Source organism: Megalobrama amblycephala, linkage group LG1, assembly GCF_018812025.1.
Source record: "Megalobrama amblycephala isolate DHTTF-2021 linkage group LG1, ASM1881202v1, whole genome shotgun sequence".
In the NCBI taxonomy this organism is placed as follows: Eukaryota; Metazoa; Chordata; class Actinopteri; order Cypriniformes; family Xenocyprididae; genus Megalobrama; species Megalobrama amblycephala.
The window spans coordinates 67216278-67241683 of NC_063044.1; the positions used below are offsets into that span (position 1 = coordinate 67216278).

General features: G+C 39.0%; 1 protein-coding gene across 4 annotated transcripts; it reads left to right on the forward strand.

The window, feature by feature from the left end:
* Positions 1–781: 781 nt before the first annotated feature.
* LOC125280677 (zinc finger protein 678-like) lies at positions 782–21245 on the forward strand. Of its 4 annotated transcripts, none has more exons than XM_048211402.1 (3): positions 782–874; positions 10667–10868; positions 15997–17412. In XM_048211402.1, exons 2-3 carry the CDS (start codon positions 10673–10675, stop codon positions 17157–17159), a joined length of 1359 nt encoding a protein of 452 aa, XP_048067359.1. In that variant the 5' UTR covers positions 782–874; positions 10667–10672; the 3' UTR covers positions 17160–17412. The 4 variants fall into 4 exon arrangements, 3 of the variants coding, with proteins under 3 accessions (XP_048067359.1, XP_048067353.1, XP_048067367.1); XR_007187699.1 differs by lacking the exon at positions 782–874 and adding an exon at positions 19108–21245 and having other exon boundaries at positions 10575–10868; positions 15997–17252; XM_048211396.1 differs by lacking the exon at positions 782–874 and having other exon boundaries at positions 10575–10868.
* Positions 21246–25406: the final 4161 nt, after the last annotated feature.

The following is a 25406-nucleotide window of genomic DNA, read 5'->3' on the forward strand; positions in this document are numbered from 1 at the left end:
AGCCTATTTTCAAAAAAAAAGTGGAGTGTTCCTTTAAGTTTATTTAATAAAAAAGAGCCAATTAGAAGTAGGAGTATTTTAAGAATAGCAATGCTGTTAAAACGATATACCCATCCCTACATGAAAACCAGTAGGAGAAAGAGATCCATCTCATATGTTTTCATATTTCCTTAATTTAGCTTTGAGTAATTATTGATTCAATGTTACAGTTATTAATGTAGGCTATTGTCATATTTACTTTTGCTTGGCTTTTAAATTTCTCAATAAAGCTTTTGATGGCCAAATATTTATTCATTAGGCTACATGACTTTGATTGAGACGGCTGTTTGTCTACATAACCAATATTTTTGTTTGACGCGTTTTTTTATATGGTGCGTTCAAGTCACTTTCGTCGTAGTATGATGCCGGTGTAATTCTCTAAATTAATTACACAAAATAACATCACGTACACCACTAGACACCAACTTGTATGCTGCTTTTTTATGTTTTTAAGTAATTTATGAAGCTGTTGTAAACTTTATCGTTAAATATTATATTGTTATATTATGATGCTGTCGTATTTTTGATGGGAATCAGCTCAGTGTAAATAGAAAAGCCTGAAAATTTCACTGCTAAATATCTATTGTATTGTGGTATTTCGCCATGGTTCTCACTGACACGCCCCCAACTCGTTCAGATCGGGGCTTAAAGATCCCGAGCTCCCCACTGGTATTTACGACATTGTGGTGGCGTTCATGTGCGTTCAGCTACGATCTTTCCGACATGACTTGAACGCACCAATAGAATTTGGCGCGTTTGTTGATCTCGCCTCGCGGTGATGACGTCATCAACAGCGTGCGCGCTCAGTCAGCGTCGTCGAGTCTTCTGAGGAGAGGTGAGTAGCTCACGGTACTTCTCATATTTACAACATATTTGATGTGAGTACAGCGCTGTTTGTGTGTTTGCTGACTTAAACAACGAGCTTGTGAGGAAAACATTTGTTTATTACCTGAGCGCTGTGTGTTCGTGTGAATGATTGTGAGTGAAAATGTTGCTGTTACTGAATGATCTGTGAGGGGAATGCTGCGATTTTATTTTTATAACCCCTGCTGAAAAAAACAATAGAAACCATTACAGAAATCCTAATGGTTTCCACTACAAAACCATTACAAACCATCAGCCATTAACCATTAAAACCATTACAAAATGGTTTCCATTACGTAGTGTGTTTTGGGCACATTCCATTAGGATTTATTGGTTTGTATTGGTTTCCATTACAGATTTGTATTGGTCTTTATTTGCAAATATTTAATGGTTCCCATTGCAGTTTTTGTATTGGTTCTAATGGTTCCATTATAAATTTGTATTGGTTTTTATTTGCAAATATTTAATGGTTCCCATTGCAGTTTTTGTATTGGTTCTAATGGTTCCATTATAAATTTGTATTGGTCTTTATTTGCAAATATTTAATGGTTCCCATTGCAGTTTTTGTATTGGTTTTAATGGTTCCATTATAAATTTGCATTGGTTTTTATTTGCAAATATTTAATGGTTTCCATTGCAGTTTTTGTATTGGTTCTAATAGTTCCATTACAAATTTGTATTGGTCTTTATTTGCACATATTTAATGGTTTCCATTGCAGTTTTTGTATTGGTTCTGATTTGTATGTTTAACTGGTAGCTGTTAATTAGGCCATTGATTAATTAAATAATTTAAATTATTACTACAATTATACACTGGTTTTCTCCTTGTGGCTTAAAAAAACCCCTCAAGAATATATAATTTTAATTTATATAAACTGCACACCAACTTTTCAATAGCTAACTGTTCAGGTTGTGTTTTGCAAAGAATTAAGAACATGAAACTGAAATCAAAATTATACTTGGATCAAGACCATCTTTTTTACTAAACCCAGCTGGAAATAAACATCTGACAAAAATTATTAACATGATATTTTTTATTATTTAATGTGTAATAGAAATACAAGAACTATGAACTGTGTTAGGTGGCTTCACTGTATCCACTGTGGCTGGCTTAGACCTGCAAAAAGGAGGAGAATTCATTAGGACAATGTACCTCTTAAACCACATTACCAGTACATGAGATTATCCATACATTATATATTTATATGGGACTCTCAAAGAAGTTGCAAGAACATAGTTGTTGACACAACTTCATTATTTCATCCAACATATTTGGGTGCACTTTGAGCAGATTCAAGATCTTGAATTTTATCCATTAGTCATGTCAGGTTCATAGCATGACAGTCATCTGTTAACCTTCTCCAGTTGTAGGTTAGTGATGCGCGGGTCGTCTCATAACCCGCGAACCCCGCGGGTCGGGTTGGGGCGGGATAAGAAATTGTCACTTTATTTGCGGGGCGGGTCATTAAAAAACAAAATTAAAAACAAATCCATATGTGTTGTGTGCAATTCCCTATAGCCTATATTAAATGTTTGGGAATATCTATTTTCATATTTTTTTTTAGGTTCTTTGATACGGTTACAATATGAAGGCTGTAGCAACGTAACCATTTTGGAAATTAAGCGTAAATGTGAACATCAAAGATTTCTTATGCTGCTGCGCCCTCTATAGGACCAGCGACTAGTCGACGTCAAGCTTAAAGTCCCTGTAAAGCCCTATTAAAGTCTGTGTTCTGAGTTTGTCACACCACAGTAAAATGTGTTATTAACCACCCAGCCAAATTTGAATGATTAAAAAAACGCCAAGTAAATTAAATAAATTATCAAAATCTTGAAAAAATTAGCAGTATTCTCTGCTCTCAAATGCTGGGGGCGTGTCCGCTGTCAGCGCTGAAACCACACCCACTCGCGAGAGCTGCCGCCTCAACATATTTGTCTAATCAGTCAAACTCACTGATGCATATAAACAAAAGAATCACGTTAGAGGGTTGCAAAATTTAGTAGAGTTACTGTGGACCACCTACTAATTAAGCACACAAGGCAACATACACTCATTGGTGGGCATGTACTGCCGACTGTTGTGCATGGCGTGGCGTGGCCATGCTCGGTTACTCTAGTGCGTCAGACAGTTATATAGTGTAGGGGCGGGGCCATGCTCGGTTACTCTAGTGCGTCAGACAGTTATATAGTGTTAGGGGCGTGGCCATGCTCGGTTACTCTAGTGCGTCAGACAGTTATATAGTGTTAGGGGCGTGGCCATGCTCGGTTACTCTAGTGCGTCAGACAGTTATATAGTGTAAGGGCGTGGCCATGCTCGAGGACTCCAGTGCGTCATCGAGCCCCCAGTTTAGCTCCGCCTTTTGTGAAAAGGTGCCTGATAATTTACTCACCCCCATGTCATCCAAGATGTTCATGTCTTTCTTTCTTCAGGCGAAAAGAAATTAAGGTTTTTGATGAAAACATTCCAGGATTATTCTCCTTATAGTGGACTTCAATGGAGCCCAAATGGTTGAAGGTCAAAATTACAGTTTCAGTGCAGCTTCAAAGTGTTCTACAGGATCCCAGATGAGAAATAAGGGTCTTATCTAGAGAAACCATAGCTCATTTTCTAAATAAAATTAAAAATTATATATGTTTTAACCATAAATGCTCATCTTGAACTAGCTCTCTTCTTCTTCTCTATTTGAATTCCGGCAGTGTAGACACTGCTAAGTGTATTACTGCCCTCCGCAGGCCAAAGTTTGAACTAATTGTTATATACTATTGAACTAACATATTGTATATAAAAATTAGTTCAAAGCTTTGACCTGTGGAGGGCAGTAATACACTTAGCAGTGTCTACACTGCCGGAATTCAAATAGAGAAGAAGAAGAAGAGAGCTACAGTGGGTTCCAAACGGGATATATCGCCCTCCGAAGGGCACTTCGGAGTGAAAACAATCATGGCCGCCATATTGAAGGGTCGTTCCAAACTGAAGTGCTCAAAACTGACCACTTCAAAGGGCCCTTCGGAATGAAGGATTTCGAAGGGTACAACTGATGGACACTTCGGGCCCCCATGATCCTTTGCACAGGAAAGTTGTTTGACATCACAGAATGGGTACAGGAGGTTAGGAGTTCGATTTTACCTATAAATGTATGTATAGTATTTTTCTGTACTATTGTAATATTTATATGAGTTAGATTTAGTAAATTATTATGGTCAAAATGACAGTGTACTTCAACAAAAATACTTTACAGCTCCCTTTATTAGTCCATTCAAATGTTTCAAACACATAGACACAATATACAATATGGTGTAATAAACCTAAATAAATAAACTAACGTTAAACAAAGGGCGCCGCTTGCACAATCTACTCCTCCTTGATTGTCTCATTAAGATGACGCAGAAGTGCGTTCCAAAAAAAGAGGTTTTTTTTACCCCTACACCCTTCATCCCTTCGAAGCTCTCACTCCGAAGGGGAAACCATCTGAAAGGAATTAGGGCATAGGGATGAGCCCTTCCGAATGGAACGCAGGGCTACTTCAAGATGAGCATTTATGGTTAAAATGTATAAAATTGTATTTTTTTTTTTAGAAAATGAGTGATGGTTTCTCTAGATAAGACCATTATTTCTTGTATGGGATCGTGTAGAATAATTTGAAGCTGCAATGAAACTAATTTTGACCTTCAACTGTTTGGTGTCCATTGAAGTCTACTATATGGAAAAAAATCCTGGAATGTTTTCATCAAAAACCTTAATTTCTTTTCGACTGAAGAATGAAAGACATGGACATCTTGGATGACATGGGGGTGAGTAAATTATCAGGAGTTAAAAGTGGACTAATCCTTTAAGTGAAAACTCTTACCTGAGAATTTTTACTGCTATTTAGGAGAACTTTTAGTTGTAAGATAAAACATTTCGTGAATACGGCCCCAGGTATATTGGACCAGGTTTGGTGTTAAAGTCTGCAGGACAGTGGTTCTCGAGGGCCAGAGCTGAGATCACCTACAATATGTTATGAACATGACTTTCAGAGATCCAGATTGACTGCTAGATTGATCACTTACAACAGTGGTGTCCAGTCCTGGTCATGGAGGACCAATGTCCTGCAGTATGTAGCTCCAACTTTCTCACACACCTGCCTGTAGTTTCTGGTGATCCTGAAGACCTTCATCAACTGGTTCAGGTCTGCTTAATGGCTGGAGGCACAGTTAATTCTGCAAACAGGACTAGATGGCAATAAATACTGAAAAGAGAGAGGACAAACAAAATTTAATGGTATAAAGCCAGTTTAAAAATTGTATTCATGAATATGTATAATAACATCTGAGAATGTACACCACTGTACTGAAAAATACAGTATTTGCCATTTAAGTGAGGATCATCTCATTTTTAAAAAATGACACCCGAAATATTAAAAGATAACATAAGCAAAATCTTCATGAAAATACAGTTATATGATGCAAAGAAAGTTTTTGTAAATGTGCATGACATATCTACAATGCAAAAACTGAGAATGTGTGACTGAGTCAAACAGTACTTACAGGGCAGAACCAATGATCTGATTACACACAAGGAAGAGGGAGAAAAAGAAACAAAAATTAATATATCAGTCAAATATTGCTCTGTATGGATGAACGTGCTGATTAAATATACACATTCAAGAGAAACTATTATATTAATATTTTAGTGATTTATTTCATGGCCTAAATGTTTTACTTCAGTTATATCTTTTCATAATTAATTAAATATTACAGATGGTTGATTTAATTTGACAGTTATCTTTTCGGGTGAATATAGGCCAATGAGTCCTCTCTCTCTCTCTCTTTCACTCTCTGTCCCCGCGCGTGCACGCGCCAGCTTGTGCGTGAGACAATACGTACAAAGTTATTGTAAAATCTTTAGGTCACGATAACATGATAGTAATATGACCGTAGCTTATGTAACGAGATTTAATAAGGGTGTGCAGCTTAGTTATTGTATTTACGTCGCTGTTTAAAACTTTAATACAAAGACACAACTCAGCCCGGCCATCATGGCTAGCTCGGTCGAGACATCGCGTAAAAACAGCAACGGAAAAACAATAATAAATCAAATTAACACCGAAATGGATGTAAAACAATTCAAGGTAATGAATTAATGCGGTTTTTAAAGTATATTACCTCAGATTACCAGAAAATGAATTGTCCGAGCGGCTAGTCGACCGTTATAACCGTTATAATTTAAACGCAGCAAGCTAAATAATATAACTTACTCATAAGATAAACCACTAAAGCGGGTGTAATTTAATTCCAATTAATTAATTCATTACCATTTCGACCTGTTACACTAATTTTAATAGAAAACTCAGAAATTACTATAGAAATATAAAAAGCTTACCTGTTTGCGGTACCAGTCGATTCCGGAATGACAGTTCATGGATGCTGTTCCAGCAGTCTCATTGGTTAGAATTAATCACGTGATGTCATATTATTAATAATTTATATTTATTTATTTATTTATTGCCATTTCAGAAAAATAATATATTAATATTGTGTGTGTGCATTTTATATATATATATATATATACACTACCGTTCAAAAGTTTGGGGTCAGTAAGATTTTTTAATGTTTTTAAAAGAAGCCTCTTCTGCTCACCAAGCCTGCATTTATTTGATAAAAACAATAAAATAAAAAATACAGTAATATTGTGAAATATTATGACAATTTAAAATGACTGTTTTCTATTTTAATATATTTGAAACTAATTTATTCTTGTGATCAAAGCTGAATTTTCAGCATCATTGCTCCAGTCTTCAGTGTCACATGATCCTTCAGAAATCAGTCTAATATGATGATTTGATGCTCAAGAAACATTCATTATTATTATCAATGTTGAAAACAGTTGTGTACAATTTTTTTTTTTAAATTCTTCGATGAATAGAAAGTTCAAAAGAACAGCATTTATTTAAAATAGAATATTTTCTAACATTATAATTGTCTTTACTGTAACTTTTGATCAGTTTAACTCATCCTTGATGAATAAAAGTACTGATTAATTTTATTTCTATCCCCTAAAAATAAAATTAAAATTCTTACTAACCCCAAACTTTTGAACGGTAGTGTTTAATGTTACAAAAGATTTAGATTTCAGACAAATGCTGTTCTTTTGAACTTTCTATTCATCATAGCATCATGAAATAAAAATGTAAATAACTGTTTTCAACATTGATAATAATCATAAATGTTTCTTGAGCATCACATCATCATATTAATAGATTTCTGAAGGATCATGTGACACTGAAGACTGAAGTAATGATGCTGAAAATGTAGCTTTGATCACAGAATAAATTACACTTTACTGTATAATGACATAGAAAACAGCTGTTTTAAATTGGAATAATATTTCACAATATTACTGTTTTTGTTTGTATTTTTAATCAAATAAATGCAGGCTTGGTGAGCAGAAGATACTTCTTTTAAAACATTAAAAAATCTTACTGACCCCACACTTTTGAATGGTAGTGTGTGTGTATATACTGTATATATATACACACACACACACACACGCACACACACACACAGTTCTCTCAGTCTGACTTTATTGGTCTGGGAGCAGCTACAAACAGGTAAAGACAGTACTTGTCTTACTATCTTGTTGACTGTGTGCAGTTTTAGTTATGGGATGGGCAATTGAATGTAATGACATTGGTGACATTTTACTAGATTGTTAAAAATAGTTTGATTAACCCTGTGCCTTGAGCATTTAATCATAAAATAATGATTTAACTTGTACTGTGCTGTGAACATGGGGGTTGCCCAGAGTAAACCTGCTATGGGCCCCGGAGCTAAGGGCCCCACATGGGCTAACCAACTGGGGGCCTGTGTGGGTTTTCATGGGGCCCCAAAGAGTTTGCTCTTGCCCACACAGCCCCACAGAAAACCCACACTTAGTGGGAAAAGGATGAAATCAAATTAAACTTGAGTTTAATGTTGATAAATTAAAATTGATTTCTGGATATCATTATGTTATTTTTGTACACACGCAAACAAACACGTTGTGCTTTCATGTTTTATGGGGACTTTCCATATACATAATGGTTTTTATACTGTAAAAATTGTATATTCTATCCCCCTACACTAACCCTACCCCTAAACCTACCCATCACAGAAAACATTCTGCATTTGGGAAAATGGGACAAATATGACCTATGAATATGATCTAATATGACCTACATGACTTATATGAATGAACAATTTTGTGTGAATTCTATTAAACAATACATATATTTAACAGTATAATTTCTACATATTACATAAGGATAAGCTTAATACCATTAAACAATTTAAACAATTTAGTTTGTGTGTCATATTTAATCTATTTTGTTGTGTTGCAATAATTGTAATAATAAATAAATCTGCATCTAACCTAAAAATTGTGTATGTGTACATCATTAAATCAAACTAAAGAAACCACTCAATTTATTGGAGTTCTAATGGTTCATACTGGTGTCGAGTAGATACCAACGTGTAATCTATAGGTTGCCAAAGATGTTCTATTGGTCCTTAATGGTATCCAATAGGCAAAATATGCTACCAATAGAAGAAGGCAAATTACCAATAGAAACCCACTTGGACCATTATATTTTCCATTAAAACCAATACAGGCAAATAAGCAAAACTTGCCACCAATAGAAAAAAGCAAATTACCCATACAGACCCACTAGGACCATTACAGTTTCCATTAAAACCAATACAGTTCCCTTTAAAACCATTAAAACCATTACAATTTCTGTAATGGTTTCTATTGTTTTTTTCAGCAGGGACGTTGTTTCTCTGGTGTTTATCTTTGGCAGATCAAATTTGTTGTACTTTATATCGTTAAAATCAAGAACAGATACTGCTGATTACTTAAAATAGAGCCTATATAGTGAGCCATGTGGGACATTCAAATAGGGGAGCGGGGTAAGTTGTCACACTTTTCACACTGTCTAACATTTACTGAGCACCATACATCACAATGGTATACATGTCCAAATGAAAGAAGGAAGTCTTGGACACATATGTTGTTCATTACATTTTCATATCTTATCTCATTACGGAGTTGTAGACTGTTGAATAGAGAATGTGCACTTGTGACAATTTGCCCCATCGGCGGGTAAATTGTCACACTAGATTATCTAAAAATAAGAACACAACTACTTAATTGTTATTATTGATTTTAATTTTTAAATTCAAACCAGAACTGGAAATATAAACAATCATGCCTCAAGAATTTGGAAAAACAATTATTTCAATCCAAACAATACACATTTCAATCAAAACACATTAAGTGGCAAGACCACTTTACTTTGAACTTTAAACTCAAACTTTCTCTGGCTTGCACATAGATCCATGGACTTGGGTAAAGTTGGCTTTACATTTGCACATTCGGACTTCTGATAAATTCAGACTTTCCAATAAATGTGCAATAAATTAATGTTTGTGAATTTTAAGCAGCGACATGATATTGCCAACCAACAATTGTCAACTTAAAACATTTTTCACAGTCGATCAAAATAGGCAAGTATTGTTTTAATGGTATATTTACTTGTGAATGTCCACTGAATGTCCAATGTAGTGTGATTAACAAGGCTATTGAATATGGATGTCCGAATGTGCGAATATAAAACCAACTTTACCCAAGTGATCCATGGTAACCGAATGAAATACTGCAGATAACTCGCTTAATTTAACATGTTTAATCTCTGAACATAACTGTCTTAACATGTTGAACCTCTTTTTTGAGCATGTTCTATGTGTTTATTTGTACTGGGGCAAGTTGTCACATGTGACGACTTGCCCCAAAGTCATTGAGACAACTTGCCCCAAACTGACATGTGGGCTAATGTTGGCTAAATCTCAAGGATAGCTCAACATAGCACGTCAGCTAAAGTATCAAAAGACACATTATTGTCTCCTCTATGTTGTGCAAAATAATAATTTTTAGCGTTCATATCTAACAAAGTTGTATTGCATAAAATTTAAAGTGCAAATTTTTTACAAAGTGGCTATTTGAGTTTTGAGATAGAATCTCTAGTTTTGGAGTTATTCGAGTGTGACAACTTACCCCGCTCTCCCCTATAAATAAAATTACAGACACTCGATTAAAATTTTGCTTTGTGGTAATCTTTCTGTCACTGTCTTTATCATTGTCAGTCTCTGCACAGATAAAACTATAAAATGCTAATCATTACATCTACTTTCAGAGTAATAAGGTTATTAGAGAACAAAACCATATTTATATACTGTGTGTTCTATTGTAGTTATTTACCTGTAGCTGTTAATGAAAATGGGTCTTGTCAAAATTCTGTTTTTTATTTTTACTGTTTGTGGTTTACATTATATTCTATATTTCTAGACAGATGTCATCTTATATGGTAATGGGGGCAGAATGAAAAAAAAAATGGATAGAATCGTTAAGAATAAAAACATACAGACAAAACAAATGCAGAGAATGTGTGAATTTCCACTTATGTGAGTGCAGTGTTATTGAATGAGCATAAGTGCTCTTTGTGTCGATGCTGTTATTTTTAATATAGTAATATAATGCTTTACAAAGGCAACTCTTTATATTTGTGAGGCTATGGGCTCTTCAAAGATAAAATCTGGAGGACATATGCTTCACTTACATAAATGCTTAAGTTTGTAAATTAGTAAAAAAAAAAAAAAAAAAAAGGAAAAAAAAAAAACTCTAAACTGATTTGTTGTTAAATTTGGCAAATTTGTTGTTAATTTTGGCAAATCTGCTTCTTCCACACAGAAGTTCATGTTCAGTGAACCTCCTCCCACAACAATCCTGCCTTCAGTGATTTCACCCATAAATGCTGGAATATTCCCATCAGACGAGCATCAGGATGAGCTGAACTCTACAAAGACTGAGTTTATTAAAGAGTACAGTGAGAACATGAGTGATCCAGAACCCTGCAGAATGAAACACACTGAAGATACTGAAGAACAAAGAGGTTGGTGTTTATTCTTCATTCATTCATGATGCTGAAGGTTGTAAAGCTTCAAGAAGATTTTGATTATGGTTTATTATATTAGAAAAAATATTTAAAGCTGTAAAATAATGTATCGGAAGCATCAAATAATAAGGGACACTTTCTATGAACTGGACAGGGGTGGGAATCTTTTGGTGTCTCAGCAGAGGCACGTTTCAGAAAGGAAGTTAAGTGAAAACTCTCAGTATGTTAACCCTGAAATGAGAGAAACTCTGGGTTCCCTTTTGAAAGGGAACTCTACACTGCGTTTACTGCATATGGGGAACGTCACATGTGAACCAGTGTCTGAAAGCCAAATATCAAATCTCTCCAATCCTATTGGCCGGCGACAGCCTATGACATCATCATAGCGTGACCCAGAAGTATATAAGGAGGGCCTAGAGAACCAGTCAGTATCTTTTCGTCTTTTGGGACTGTTTTGTCTGATTGCAATTTCATCGAATCTGGTAAGGGAATCTTATATTATGTCTTAGAAACGTTTCAGAGAATGTGCTCACCCGTGTCCCAGGTTTTTGACGCTCGGTGATGCACACAATCTGTGCATTTCTGTCTGGGAGAGGAGCGCGTATAGACAGTGCTTGAGGGCGCTGTCTGTGTTTTTCTAGTATTTACTGTGAGCGTTTCCCTATCGGGATGCTCTGTCCTCGTTTGGCGCTCTTCTCGAGGGAAGAGGTATCCGCATCTGTGCCTGGTGGTTCTGGCCCCGTTTGTGCTGAGGCAAAACGGCGGCTGCAATCATGGGGCTTGCAGGTGAGCCCGTTGGGAAGTTTGAGAGAGGTTCATTCTCTCTCAGCCTCCTGGGGCTGACGAGGATGAGCTGTTGGATGACGATGACATCCTTTCTTGACGTCATCGGGTCCGGCAACGAGTGCTCTTCTGGCTGCTGTGTATGCGGTCTGATGAGACCAAGATAGAACTTTTTGGCCTTAATTCTAAGCGGTATGTGTGGAGAAAACCAGGCACTGCTCATCACCTGTCCAATACTGTCCCAACAGTGAAGCATGGTGGTGGCAGCATCATGCTGTGGGGGTGTTTTTCAGCTGCAGGGACAGGATGACTGGTTGCAATCGAGGGAAAGATGAATGCGGCCAAGTACAGGGATATCCTGGACAAAAACCTTCTCCAGAGTGCTCAGGACCTCAGACTGGGCCGAAGGTTTACCTTCCAACAAGACAATGACCCTTGGCACACAGCTAAAATAACGAAGGAGTGGCTTCACAACAACTCCGTGACTGTTCTTGAATGGCCCAGCCAGAGCCCTGACTTAAACCCAATTGAGCATCTCTGGAGAGACCTAAAAATGTCTGTCCACAAACGTTTACCATCCAACCTGACAGAACTGGAGAGGATCTGCAAGGAGGAATGGCAGAGGATCCCCAAATCCAGGTGTGAAAAATCTTTGCATCTTTGCATCTTTCCCAAAAAGACTCATGGCTGTATTAGATCAAAAGGGTGCTTCTACTAAATACTGAGCAAAGGGTGTGAATACTTAGGACCATGTGATATTTCAGTTTTTCTTTTTTAATAAATCTGCAAAAATGTCAACAATTCTGTGTTTTTCTGTCAATATGGGGTGCTGTGTGTACATTAATGAGGAAAAAATGAACTTAAATGATTTTAGCAAATGGCTGCAATATAACAAAGAGTGAAAAATTTAAGGGGGTCTGAATACTTTCTGTACCCACTGTATATATTATTCATGTAACATGCTCAGATGCTTCTTACAGTCAGGCTGATGGCTGGGCCCATAGTGATTGTTTTTCTTTTCCTGACGGCTCGCTTTTCCGGCTTGATAATGAAGAGGCTCTTTTAGGCTTAAAAAACCCTAGATTCCATCCTTTCTTGTGGAAAATGAAGAGTCTTCGGTCTTCGAGTTGCAGGAAGGTAAGCTGGGTTTATATTTTATGTTTTAAATATGTCGACCTTGTTTTTCATGTATGGTTTTTTCCTGAGCATGTAGATGGAAAAAGATTGGGGTTGTTTAATGGGCACTGAAGTTCCATTAGGTTGGCTGGAACAATTTATTTGTACCGTGTTGGCCACAAAATGGCCGCCCTTCAGCCACCTTTGGTAGAGTAGCTTCTCCTCTGGGTTTTAGCTAGAGTATGTTTGAGTTTACTTCAGTTATATCTATGTCTGTGTCGGCCTCCTGGGCCGCCGGGTAGCAGGCTGTCATTAGCCTCCCTGGTGCCGTTGTCTCAGGTGGTAGGCCCTTATCTTTGTTTAGATAAGTATATGCTACGTTGCTTAGACCCCACTTTTCTAAAACTTCATTCATACTGGATTTGTCTTTCCCCTGAGCCCCTTGAATTAGCATTCAAGCTTGAGATTACGGTGTTAGCTTAATTTAGCTCCCATTCTCTAGGGTTCAGTACAGATGTGTTATTCTGTTTGGTGAGAGCATTCATTCTTTTCAGGATGGTATGTATGAATAGCAAAGCATTTGTGTTGCACTGGGTTCTAGCTTTGCCCTACACGTGTGAGTTTAACTCCTTGCTGCCACAGGTTAGCACCTGTTCTTATGAGTAATAGACTTGGTTTTAGCCTCTGTTAAAGCATGGTGACTATTTGTACTCCCCTTGCTTTAGGGTTTCTAAAAAGTCTGCTGAGTACATGACCTTATGGATTGCATAGCTCAGGTTGAGTGGTAGGGCACCTCACTTTCAGTTTGGTTCTTTTTAGCTCACTCTAGAGTTAATCACTGCCACAACAACTTAATGTGTCTGTGGAGTTGAAGGCTCAGGTAATCTGAGCCTCCTTCTAGCACGCTAGCTTGTGGTTTCACAAGAGTTGTTGGTAGATGTTCATGAGTTTTGCTCACTTAATTTAGCACTGCCACAGGTTTGTGCCCGTGTCTGTCCAAAGTAGTAGGCCACTGCAGGCCTCCTTCAGACCATGGTAGCATATGTTGTGGTACATTGTCGGTTGGAATGTAGATTTAAGCTCAGGTTGAGCACATTGCTGAGTGGCCATTGGCACTGCCACGAGCTGACTCTGTGTCTGTCTAAAGTCGTAGGCCCGTCTTTGGGCCTCCTACAGAACATGATGGCGTATGTTATACTCCTCTTGCTTTAAGAGTAAAAGGTTTTCACTGAGTATATGGTTTGTTGGTTTGTGTTGGATTCTTTAGCTCTAGTCGAGCTAAATAGTTACCTCACTAGAAGCTCCAAGCTACTACAAGCTCCTAGAACTTTAGTTACCACCAACTAACGCCATGTGTCTGTGAGTTGTAGGCCCTCTGGGCCTCCTTTGAGAGCATGTTGGTGTATGTCTTGTGCTCCTCTCACTTAGAGAGTAAAAGGTGTTTTACTGAGTACATTGCTGAGTGGCCGTTCAGCTCAGGTTGAGTTGACTTTGTTAACCTTACTGTGGTTCGGTTTGCTCCCTTGAGCTTAAAACACTGCCGCGAGCTGATGCTACAAGTTACATGTGGTGGGTTCTTGCTCTCAGCAAAATGAGCTTTGTACTACCCTGTTAGGGTTGTCCTACATAGTGCTTAGCTCCCTAAGCTGGTCATTGGTTGAAGGCCCTATGAGGCCTCACCCGTGAGGACCAGCCCTCAGGCTGGCTAATGCACTTTGAGTGCGCAGACTCCTCGGTGCAAATAATCGGGCACTGAGTAGATCCTAGGATTGAGCAGAGTTTACTCCCCTCAATAAGAGGGTAAAGAGCACTCAGCTGAGTTGTGCTCTCCTGAATGCTTGTCTCTATGCTCGTGTTTGCGTTGCTTACTGCCTTCTGCAGTCGCTTTTACTTGCTGTCTTCTCTGAAGAATGCGTTGTTGAGGCTCTGTGTTCAGACAGGTTGCTGGCCAAAGGCTAGGTTGTTGTCGGACCAGGTCAGCCTCCCTGGTGGCATTTGGGGTGACTTCCCCCCTTCTAGTGACTGCCTGGGCTTCATTTCGGATCCCTGGCTACATTCCCTTAAAGGGACCTTGTTTCTTCGGAAGATTTGGTCCCAGAAGCCTTGGAGCAGCCTTGGTAGGCTTTCTGCGGAAGGCCTCTTTGAGGCTTATAGCTTGGGCTGGTGGCTGTAGGGACTGCTGTCACTGACAGCCTTTGTGTGACCCGAGGGTGAGTTGCTGGCGTTTCTTGTGAAACTGCTATTTATGCTTGTCTAGCCATTGTGGCATGCACTCCCCTCAAGCATGGCGGCGTGGGTATATCATTCCCCATATGTGGTAAACATAGTGTAGAGTTCCCTTTCGAAAGGGAACGTCTCAGGTTACATATTTAACCATGGTTCCCTGAGAACAAGGAACGAGACACTGCGTTCCTTGCCATGCTCCGGGGCTCCCTGCTGAACAGTCCCTCAGACGATAAGATACTGACTGGTTCTCTAGGCGCTTCTTATATACTTCCGGGTCACGCTATGATGATGTCATAGGCTGTCGCCGGCCAATAGGATTGGAGAGGTTTGATATTTGGCTTTCAGACACCAGTTCACGTGTGACGTTCCCCATATGTGGTAAACGCAGTGTCAGGGAACCATGGTTACATACGTAACCTGAGACGTTTTCCGTTACAGAATAGGACGTATGTCAAACACGAGAAAGTAGGGCAAGTCGACCTGTTCCTGAAAGAGAGTTACCCATGGTAACTTACTCTGTGAACCTAACCAGAGGTGCGTTTCCCAAAGCAAACTGGTTGGAAGTTGTTTCTTTACCAATACATTTCAATGGGACTGACGACGATAGTTGGCTAACAATGCTTTCGGGAAACGCACCCCTCGTAAGGTTTTCTTCAGTAAACCCAGAGTTTCTTTCGGTCTCCTCCCCCTTTTTAAAGAATAAGCAAAGTTTAAATACTTCATTCGTTCACGCTGCAAAAATGCTTTTCTTACTGAGTATTTTTGTCATTTCAAGTACAAAAAAATATAAAAAAAAATAAATCAAGATGCATTTTCTATATAAGAAAATTGATAGAAGATATTTAGTTGTTTTCTTTCCTTATCCATTGTAAGTTTCAGGGACAAATTTTACATAGCAATTGCCTACTGTCCACTGTTACATCAGGGTTCACTTTTATGTCCTTCACATTTCTTTTTTATTATGAGTTTCTGAAAATAATCATTTTTACTTTTATTTCAGAGTTGATTGAAGGAAACGAGAAGAATGAAGAATTGAGTGAAGCTGATGAGAAAATGCATGTCATAACTGCAGAAAAACCTTTGAGTTGCTCTCAAACCAAACAGAAAGATTTAATGAAAGGAAGAGCCAAGAAATCTTTCACCTGTACTAAGTGTGGAAAGAGTTTCACAAATAAACAAAATCTTGAGCGTCACATGAGAGTTCATACTGGAGAGAAGCCATTCACATGTGATCAGTGTGTGAAGAGTTTCACATGCAAATATGGTCTTGATGTTCACATGAGAGTTCATAGTGGAGAGAAGCCGTACACATGTGATCAATGCGGGAAGAGTTTTACGCAACCAGGACACCTTAAAGAACACATGAACATCCACCCTGGAGAAAAACCTTACAAGTGTTCATACTGCGACAAGAGCTTCAATCAGTCAGGAATCCTGAAAAAACATGAGAGGATCCACACAGGAGAGAAATCTTACAAGTGTTCACACTGTGATAAGAGATTCAATCGGTCAGCAAATCTGAAAACACATGAGATAATCCACACTGAAGAGAAACCACATACATGTGATCAGTGCGGAATAAGTTTCTCACAAAAAGTACACCTTAAAGGGCATATGAAGGTTCATACTGGAGAAAAACCATACACTTGTGATCAATGTGGAAAGAGTTTTGCACAATCAGCCAACCTTAAGGAACATATGAACATCCACACTGGAGGGAAGCCTTACACATGTGATCAATGTGGAAAAACATTTTTGTGGTCTTCAGTCCTGAAGAAGCACCTGAAATGTCATACAAAAGAAAAGCCACATTCATGTAATTCATGTGGAAAGAGTTTTTCACGTCTAGAACATTTAAAAATACATCAGAAAATACATACTGGTGTGAGAGACTACATGTGCTTTGAGTGTGAGAAGACTTTTACTTCAGCCAGCCATTTAAAACAGCATGAGAGAATTCACACTGGAGAAAAACCTTACAAGTGCTCACACTGTGACAAGAGATTCAGTCTGTCAGGACACCTGAAAACTCATAAGAGGATTCACACCGGAGAGGAACCTTATAAGTGTTCACTTTGTGACAAGAGTTTCAGTCAGTTAGCAACTCTGAGAAATCATGAGAGGATTCACACTAGGGAGAAATCGCATCACAGCACTGCATGAGGGAAGTGTTTCAAACATTCATTTTCTCTACACAAGCAAACAAAATAGTTGAAGCAGAAGGTTGAGTGTGTCATCGGATGGAGAGCAGTGTTGGTGAGAGAGTTTCTGGAGCCACGAGTTTCATTCATAACACTGTTGTTATTTTGTATCATTCGACTGTAAGCATTTTTTGAGAGTTCTGCTGTTTCTTACAATCTTATAAAGCGAGAAACTTCGGGTGCTTGCGGTTTAAATAAACTTTACATCTCACTTATTTCAATGGAGCATCATGCTTTATTAATATAAAGCGATGGCTCTCTTGTCTCCGTGAATACAGTAATAAACGATGGTAACTTTAACCACATTTAACAGTACATTAGCAACATGCTAACGAAACATTTAGAAAGACAATTTACAAATATTACTAAAAATATCATGTTATCATGGATCATGTCAGTTATTATTGCTCCATCTGCCATTTTTCACTATTGTCCTTGCTTGCTTACCTAGTCTGATGATTCAGCTGTGCTCATCCAGACATTTTGCCATTGTCTAAGGGCAAGCAGCCCTAGCTTAGCATAGTTCATTGAATCTGATTAGACCGTTAGCATCTCGCTCAAAAATGACCAAAGAGTTTCGATATTTTTCCTATTTAAAACTTGACTGTAGTTACATTGTGTACTCAGACCGACGGAAAATGAAAAGTTGTGATCTTCTAGGCCGATATGGCTAGGAACTATACTCTCATTCCTGCGTAATAATCAAGAAACTTTGCTGCTGTATCATGGGTGCAGCAGGCGCAATGATATTACGCAGGTCTCTCACAAATGTCTCCATGGTTGCAAGGCACGCTCCCTGTGCAAGCAGGGGGTCACAGGCGGTGCGTAATATCATTGCGCCTGCTGCACCCATGGTGGTACCGCCAGACCCAGAGATCGGCTGAATGGATTCGAAAACAGTAAAACTCAACTGTTTAACTCTAGGGGAGTTGGAAAATGAGCCAATTTTCACAAAAAAGTGGAGTGTTCCTTTAAGTGCACTTGTTAGTATGAAAGAATGCATTTTTAAACAGAACTTTAGTTTTCTATGTAGTGATTTATTTTTTCTTTTCAAATTCAACTATAAGAGTATGTGATCCATCCAGTGTTGTTTGTAAATCAGTTTGTGTCCAGATATTGAACATAATTTTGTAAAACTTATTTTTGAGGTATTGTACAGAAGTGTTTGAAATTGTTAAACTTTTGGAAGGTTTACCAAGGTTGAAAAGAAATTCCAGAGAATTTTTTTTTTTATTATTTTTATTTTTCATTTTAAGACAAAAATCCAGTTTAAGGTAAAAATAAATTAGTAATTGTTAAAAGTAATACATTTGCCAGTTATTTTTGGAACTTACCTTGGGGAAGGGCGTCTCACTTACACTATTAGGTACAGTATGAATGTGAAACGGAGTCACCACTCTACATTATATGTTTCTACTTAAGAAAGCCACCATATTGACACCTACTGACCTGAAGCCTACATTACCTATTCCTGTAGTATATTATACAATAGTGTGAGATAAAACATATTCACTCATTGTGCATATTGAGACTCAAAGCATCAGAGTGGGGACCAAGATCCTTTCACCCTGAAGGCTTCTATTGAAACGTTTTCATTTCCCCTATGAAGCGAGACTTTCGTTACATATAGTTGTATTTTTATTAACCTACATTAACAAAGATTAATAAATACTGAAGCAAATGTGTTGCTCATCATGTTAATTAATATATTATCTAATGTTAACAAATGACACCTTACTGTAAAATGTTACTGCATTTTTAATAACAATTATTCTAGCATATTTTTCTAGATGTGTTCAATAGTAATTCTTGAAAGAGTAAAAGATACAAATTATAGCAAATACTATAATCTGTCCTTTAAAATGATGTGAAACCTCTGTCTCTGTTGATTTTACTTCTTATATTTGCAGCCTCTCGACCAGACAGACATAGCAGGAGCTGAGCCGAAACAAACCTCCTCCCAAGAAAACAGCATTGGAAGATCTAGTGATGAGATTAGAACGTTCATTGCGTCACTGATAATTGCTTTCACACTTTGGCTGCTGCTGAACCAGAGATGGATGCACTTAGTGCTTTTCATATATCACAACTCTTCAGTGTTTTCAAACACTGTTTATTTGAGGTTTCAGACATAGACATTAAATGAAGTGCTGTACAAAAAAAATTAAAGACATTTACAGCTTTTTAAATTCAAATTCCATACACGGATACCTTTGGAAGCTGTATATTTATCCTTTCAATTATAATTTGTGTTGTGTTTTATTCATATCAGATACAAATATGTATGAAACAATAAAGTTTACTCTATTCTTTTCCCAGTTCACCGGCCACTTGTGGCTCGTTTCCAATGAGTGGTACGGTTCGGTTCAGTACAGTACAGTACGGTACGCATTTTTGTGCCATTTCCATTGTCAAAAGTTGTGAATGGTACCCTAATTCCGAACTGTACCGTACCACTTTTTTGGGACCCTTTCGTTGGGGTACCAACCACAATAGTACCAAAGCCACTGGAAGGCACTGCAACCTTTAACCAAAAAAGCGTAACGGCTAATGCTAATGCTGGTACTCAGGGAAGGAGACCAGAGGCTGTTTTTTGAATGAAAGTCAATGGATGAGAGGCTTCACTGTGCTGATTAAACAGCTTTTGTGGGGAAATAGCTAATCATTTAATTAATCAACAGCCTGGTTGCCAATCTTCATCATGTTTTACACTAAACAATACTTTAGTTGGGAACTATATGTAGATTTTAGCTTGATTAAAATTTATTTTTTTTAAGAGAAGACAGACTAGGGAATGTTGCAACTGCCATTACACGATAGGCTGAGAGGTGCTGCACATGATTAAGTTAGCCGTTGCACTTTCTCCAATGGTAAGAGATACAGACTTTCTCATCTCCCTATAATAGTATGATCTGTGATAGTACCTGTACCAAAAGGGTGGAGCTATACTCTGCAGAACGTTGATTGGTTGACAGAGAATCGTCACTTGCAAATGCTACAAGGGGAATGACAAGAGGCGGCACACAAATGTGGTTCAGGCAATGCGTGCATTATCTTTACTTCATGTAGGCTATATAACAAAACAAAATATAAAACACAACCCTGCCTCTTTTCGGTTTCATTTAAAAAATATGAAACCTATTAATGTGTGGTTCATGCAATATGTGCATATGTACTCTGATTAAGTTCACTGTATATGTAGCCTACATGCACCTATAATAAAATAAGACAAAACAACCCTCTCTTTTTTGTTAAAAGTCAGTTTTAATTATCAATAATAACCATTATAAAAGTATAAGTTTAAAGTATGAAAAGCTATACAATAAGAAATAAAGACAAGCAAACAATTCAGTAGTGATGGCGAAATGAAGCTTTGTGAAGCACCGATGCTTTCCTCTCAAGTGTATCGTAAAAAGGTTCATTACTCAAAACTTTTCAGCATGGTGCACACTAACGACATCTTGTGGTCAAAAGGTGGAAAAAACTGCCTTTGCGTCCCAGACGCCGCAGCTATTATTGGAGTTTCATGTAATAAATCAGTTTGTGCTATGAAAAGCGTATAAAACAATGTAAATTATTATTTTACATTAAAAAAAGTCTTTCACGTGTCATTTCACTTACACAATTTGAATAAATAAGTCTGAATAAAATTTGGGGGAGAAATAGGCAAGCTTTGGCATATATTATCAAAATAAATGATTGTCATAGAATGAATTATGAACTGGGAATAAATACAAACTGAACACATGTAAATATTTATTCGTATTATGGCATATTGTTTTGCTAAAAAGCAAATTACACCACATCTGCGCAAGGGTTCACGTTATGTGAATCAGATTACGAAGCAGTCACGTGGTTGTGTGCGAAAACGAAGCTTCGGGCGTCACCGATCACATGGTTATGGCAAAATGAATCAACTTCACTTTACCCTCAGCCAAAACAATTTGCTCGGAAACAAATGAATTCATAAAAAAAATTCATATAAAAATAAATTCATGAGATCAAAAATTGTCTGTTATACACAAGATGAATATTTTTTGTGCGCCAAAAAAACTTTTCGACAATATATTGCTATGGGCTGATTACAGAACATTGCTTCATGAAGCTTCTGAGCTTTACGAATTGAATCAGTGGATCGGGGTGCCAAAGTCACGTGATTTCAGTAGTTTTGCCATTTGATTGGAGATCCGAATCCCTGATTCGACACAAAAGATTCATAAAGCTCCGAAGCTTCATGAAGCAGTGATTTGAAATCGCCCATCACTAGATATTGTTGAAAAGTCGTTATTTAGTTTTTTTTGGTGCACAAAAAGTATTCTTGTCGCTTTATAATATTAAGATAGAGCCACTGAATTTACATTAACTGTTTCAAATGTGTTTTTAGTACATTTATGGATCTTGAAAGTTTCAATTGCTTTGCTCTCTATAGAGGCCTTACTGAGCCATTGGATTTAATCAAAATATCTTAATTTGTGTTCCCAAGATAAACAAGGTCTTACAGGTGTGGTACGGCATGAGGGTGAGTAATAAATTACATTATTCTCATTTTTGGGTGAACTAACCCTTTAACTATTTATATATTCAATATTTAAAAAAAAAAAAAAAAGGAACAACGAAAAAAACGCGATACATATCTGTCTGTGTGGCTGCATACAAGTTGCCAAGAAGTTAATATGTTCTAAAATAATGTTCTAAATAAATAATGGTTGCCTCAAAAAACTCATGCTGGTGCCTAGAATATATAGAGCCCATAGAATATAGAGATATCCCCAGCCAACACAACCAAATTCGGGAATAATGATTCAGGGTTTCTCTGAAGAATAAAGTTACATTTTTCAATTGCGGTTTTGTACCCACACAGAAGACCGCTTACACTAGAGACTTCTTGAATTAGGTCTTTCAATGCATCCACGACCAAGAATCATCTCCATTTTGTTTATTCTTATTTGTAAGGGCCAATTTCATAAGGGAAACTTCATCTTAACATCTTCATCCTTACTATTTTTTACGTATTTGCTTTTGTGTTCCTGACAGGCGCTTCTTTCCATCCATCCTGTTCTTTTTTGTGTGGTTAACACATCATGCGCTGTATTTTGAAGTGAAGAGAGCGTGCTCACATTCACTTCTTACTTTCTATAATTCACAGATTTAAATTGTATTTTACTTCAGTATTATCAGTTAAAGCTACAGTCCATAAGTTTTGCCTCTTTCGCCATCTCTGCCACTTTTGATCTGACCAACTGAAAAAAAACATTAGCCTTAAATAAATAGTGCTACCAATGGTGATTAATTCTAATGATTGCTTAGCTCGGAAAACATAAAACCGTGCAAATTTTTATTATTGTTATATGTTCTCATATTGTTAATGTTAACAAGGTAAGGAGATAGTTTGAACACTGGCTGGTTATATACTTGCTCAAAATTGATTTTGGATCATTTTTAAACCAAAAAAAAAAAAAAAATGACGGGCTGCAGCTTTAATGTGTGTCTGTATGTAAGAAAAAAATCTTTCTCAGTCTTTCTCATTTTGTTTCTGTGGCTTTCTGTAGTTCAGATTCTGATGTGCTAATATTTGTGTGCAGCCTAACTTACCCAAAATTTAAACACATTCTCTGACATTCACTGTGCAACTGATATATTATTTATATAATAAGTTAATAGTCATGTGCCTCAGCAAGTAAAGTTATAACATAATGACATCTTTGCAAATCATTAGCTAATGAATAATTAAAGCAGACAACCAGAAGTTGAAATGGCTTTGACCCATTGTGGTAATTAACACATTAATTTACACTAAGAAATTAATACATGGTGACACATTTAATTAATATTGATTCATATAGTACTTAATCTGTTAGTTCAAGAATTGGAAATCACTAGCAGAAACTGTCACAGACACGTCAGGTTCCACCTCACTCCCTTACCCACGCACCCAATCACCGGAGTACTGATCACCGCCACCTGCAACTCATTATCACCATGATCACCTCACTACTTAAGCCCCACACTCACACACACACATTGTCCGGTCTCGTTCGTTATACACAAGTTGTATAATTCCGGTATCCACTTCCCCTCGTCCCAGCGGCCCTGGAACATCTCCGCGGTGCCACTGTGTTCACCAAGCTGGACCTCCGCAGCGCGTACAACCTCATCCGGATACGCGAGGGGGACGAGTGGAAGACCGCCTTCGTCACGCCCACCGGCCACTATGAATACCTAGTTATGCCGTATGGCCTGGTCAACGCCCCCTCCGTATTCCAGGACTTTATCCATGAGGTGCTCCGGGAGTTCCTCCACAAGTTCGTTCTCGTGTATATTGATGACATCCTCATCTACTCCCGGAGCTTGGCCGAACATCGCCACCACGTTGCGGAGGTCCTCAAGCGCTTACGGCAGTTCCATCTCTTCCTAAAAGCAGAGAAGTGCTCGTTCCATCAGCCCTCAGTTCACTTCCTAGGATATGTGATTGACCACAGTGGCATCCGGATGGACGAGGGGAAGGTCTCTGCCATCCAGAACTGGCCCACTCCAAGTACCATAAAAGAACTCCAACGTTTCCTCGGATTTTCCAATTTCTACCGCCGATTCATCAAGAATTACAGCACCATTGTCAGTCCACTCACCAACCTCCTCCGGAAGCAGCCCAAGTCTCTGTCCTGGTCCCAGCCTGCCACTGAAGCTTTTGAGTCGCTCAAGAAGCCCTTCACCACCGCTCCCCTCCTCGTCCACCCCAATCCAGACCTACCATTCGTCGTGGAGGTGGACGCCTCCACCACCGGAGTGGGAGCGGTACTATCGCAGCAGCAGGGGAATCCAAGTAGGCTCCATCCATGCGCCTTCTTCTCCCGTAAGCTCAACCCGGCGGAGGTAAACTATGATATCGGGGATCGCGAACTCCTGGCTGTCAAGCTCGCCCTTGAAGAGTGGAGGCATTGGTTGGAGGGGGCAAACCACCCATTCCAAGTTCTAACCGACCATAAGAACCTCGAGTATCTGAAAGCTGCCAAGCGACTCAACCCTCGTCAAGCCCGGTGGGCGATGTTCTTCTCACGATTCAACTTCACAATTTCATACCGCCCTGGTGTCAAGAACATTAAAGCCGATGCTCTCTCACGTCTCCACGCCCCCGAGGAAAAGAACGACGAACCTGAACCTATCCTGCCTGAAACCATCTTCGTGAGCCCCATCGAATGGTCAGAAGAGATCTTACCCTCCTCCAATGCCTCCTCACGCACTCCGCCGGGTTGCCCCCAAGGCTTACGCTACATCACCCGGACACGACGCACTCCACTCCTGCACTCCATTCACTCTTCACTTGGCACTGGTCACCCGGGGGTCAACGAGACCCTCTCGCTGCTTAAACAGCGCTTCTGGTGGCCCAACATGGCCAGCGACGTCAGAAGGTACGTGCAGGGCTGCAGGGAGTGCGCCATCTCCAAGAGCCCACGCCATCTTCCAACCGGCAAGCTCAATCCTCTGCCCGTTCCTGAGAGACCCTGGTCACACCTGGGAGTGGATTTCGTCACGGATCTCCCAGAGTCTGATGGTCACACCTGCATTCTGGTCGTCGTGGACTGTTTCTCCAAAGCCTGCCGTCTAATACCCCTGGAAGGTCTACCGACTGCCATGGCCACAGCGGAATTAATGTTCAACCATGTCTTTCGTCACTATGGAATCCCCGAAGATATAGTCTCTGACAGAGGACCGCAATTCGTCTCTTGAGTCTGGAAGGCGTTCTTCTCCCTCCTGGGTGTGACCGTCAGCCTATCGTCTGGATACCATCCTCAGTCGAACGGGCAGACGGAACGGAAGATCCAGGAGATCGGCCGCTTCCTGCGTACCTTCTGTCACGGCCACCAGGACTCCTGGAACCAGTACCTGGGTTGGGCCGAGTACGCCCAGAACTCCCTCCGTCAAGCCACTACTGGATTAACACCTTTCCAATGCGTACTCGGTTTCCAACCCCACTGTTCCCCTGGGACGGGGAACCCTCTAACGTTCCTGCAGTTGACTACTGGTTCCGGGAGAGCGAGAGGGTATGGGACTCAGCTCACTACCAGCTGCAGAGAGCCCTGCGCAGGCGCAAGATGACAGCCGACCTTCGGCGCTCCCAAGCTCCAACATACCAACCGGGGCAGAAGGTCTGGCTGTCCACCAGAGACATCAGGATGCACCTGCCCTGCAAGAAGCTGAGTCCCCGCTTCAT

Coding starts and splice junctions, on each gene's coding strand:
- LOC125280677 (XM_048211402.1), top strand. CDS start 10,673: ATGTTCAGTGAACCTCCTCCCACAACAATCCTGCCTTCAGTGATTTCA. Junction 10,869..15,996: donor AGATACTGAAGAACAAAGAG/GTTGGTGTTTAT, acceptor CTTTTATTTCAG/AGTTGATTGAAGGAAACGAG.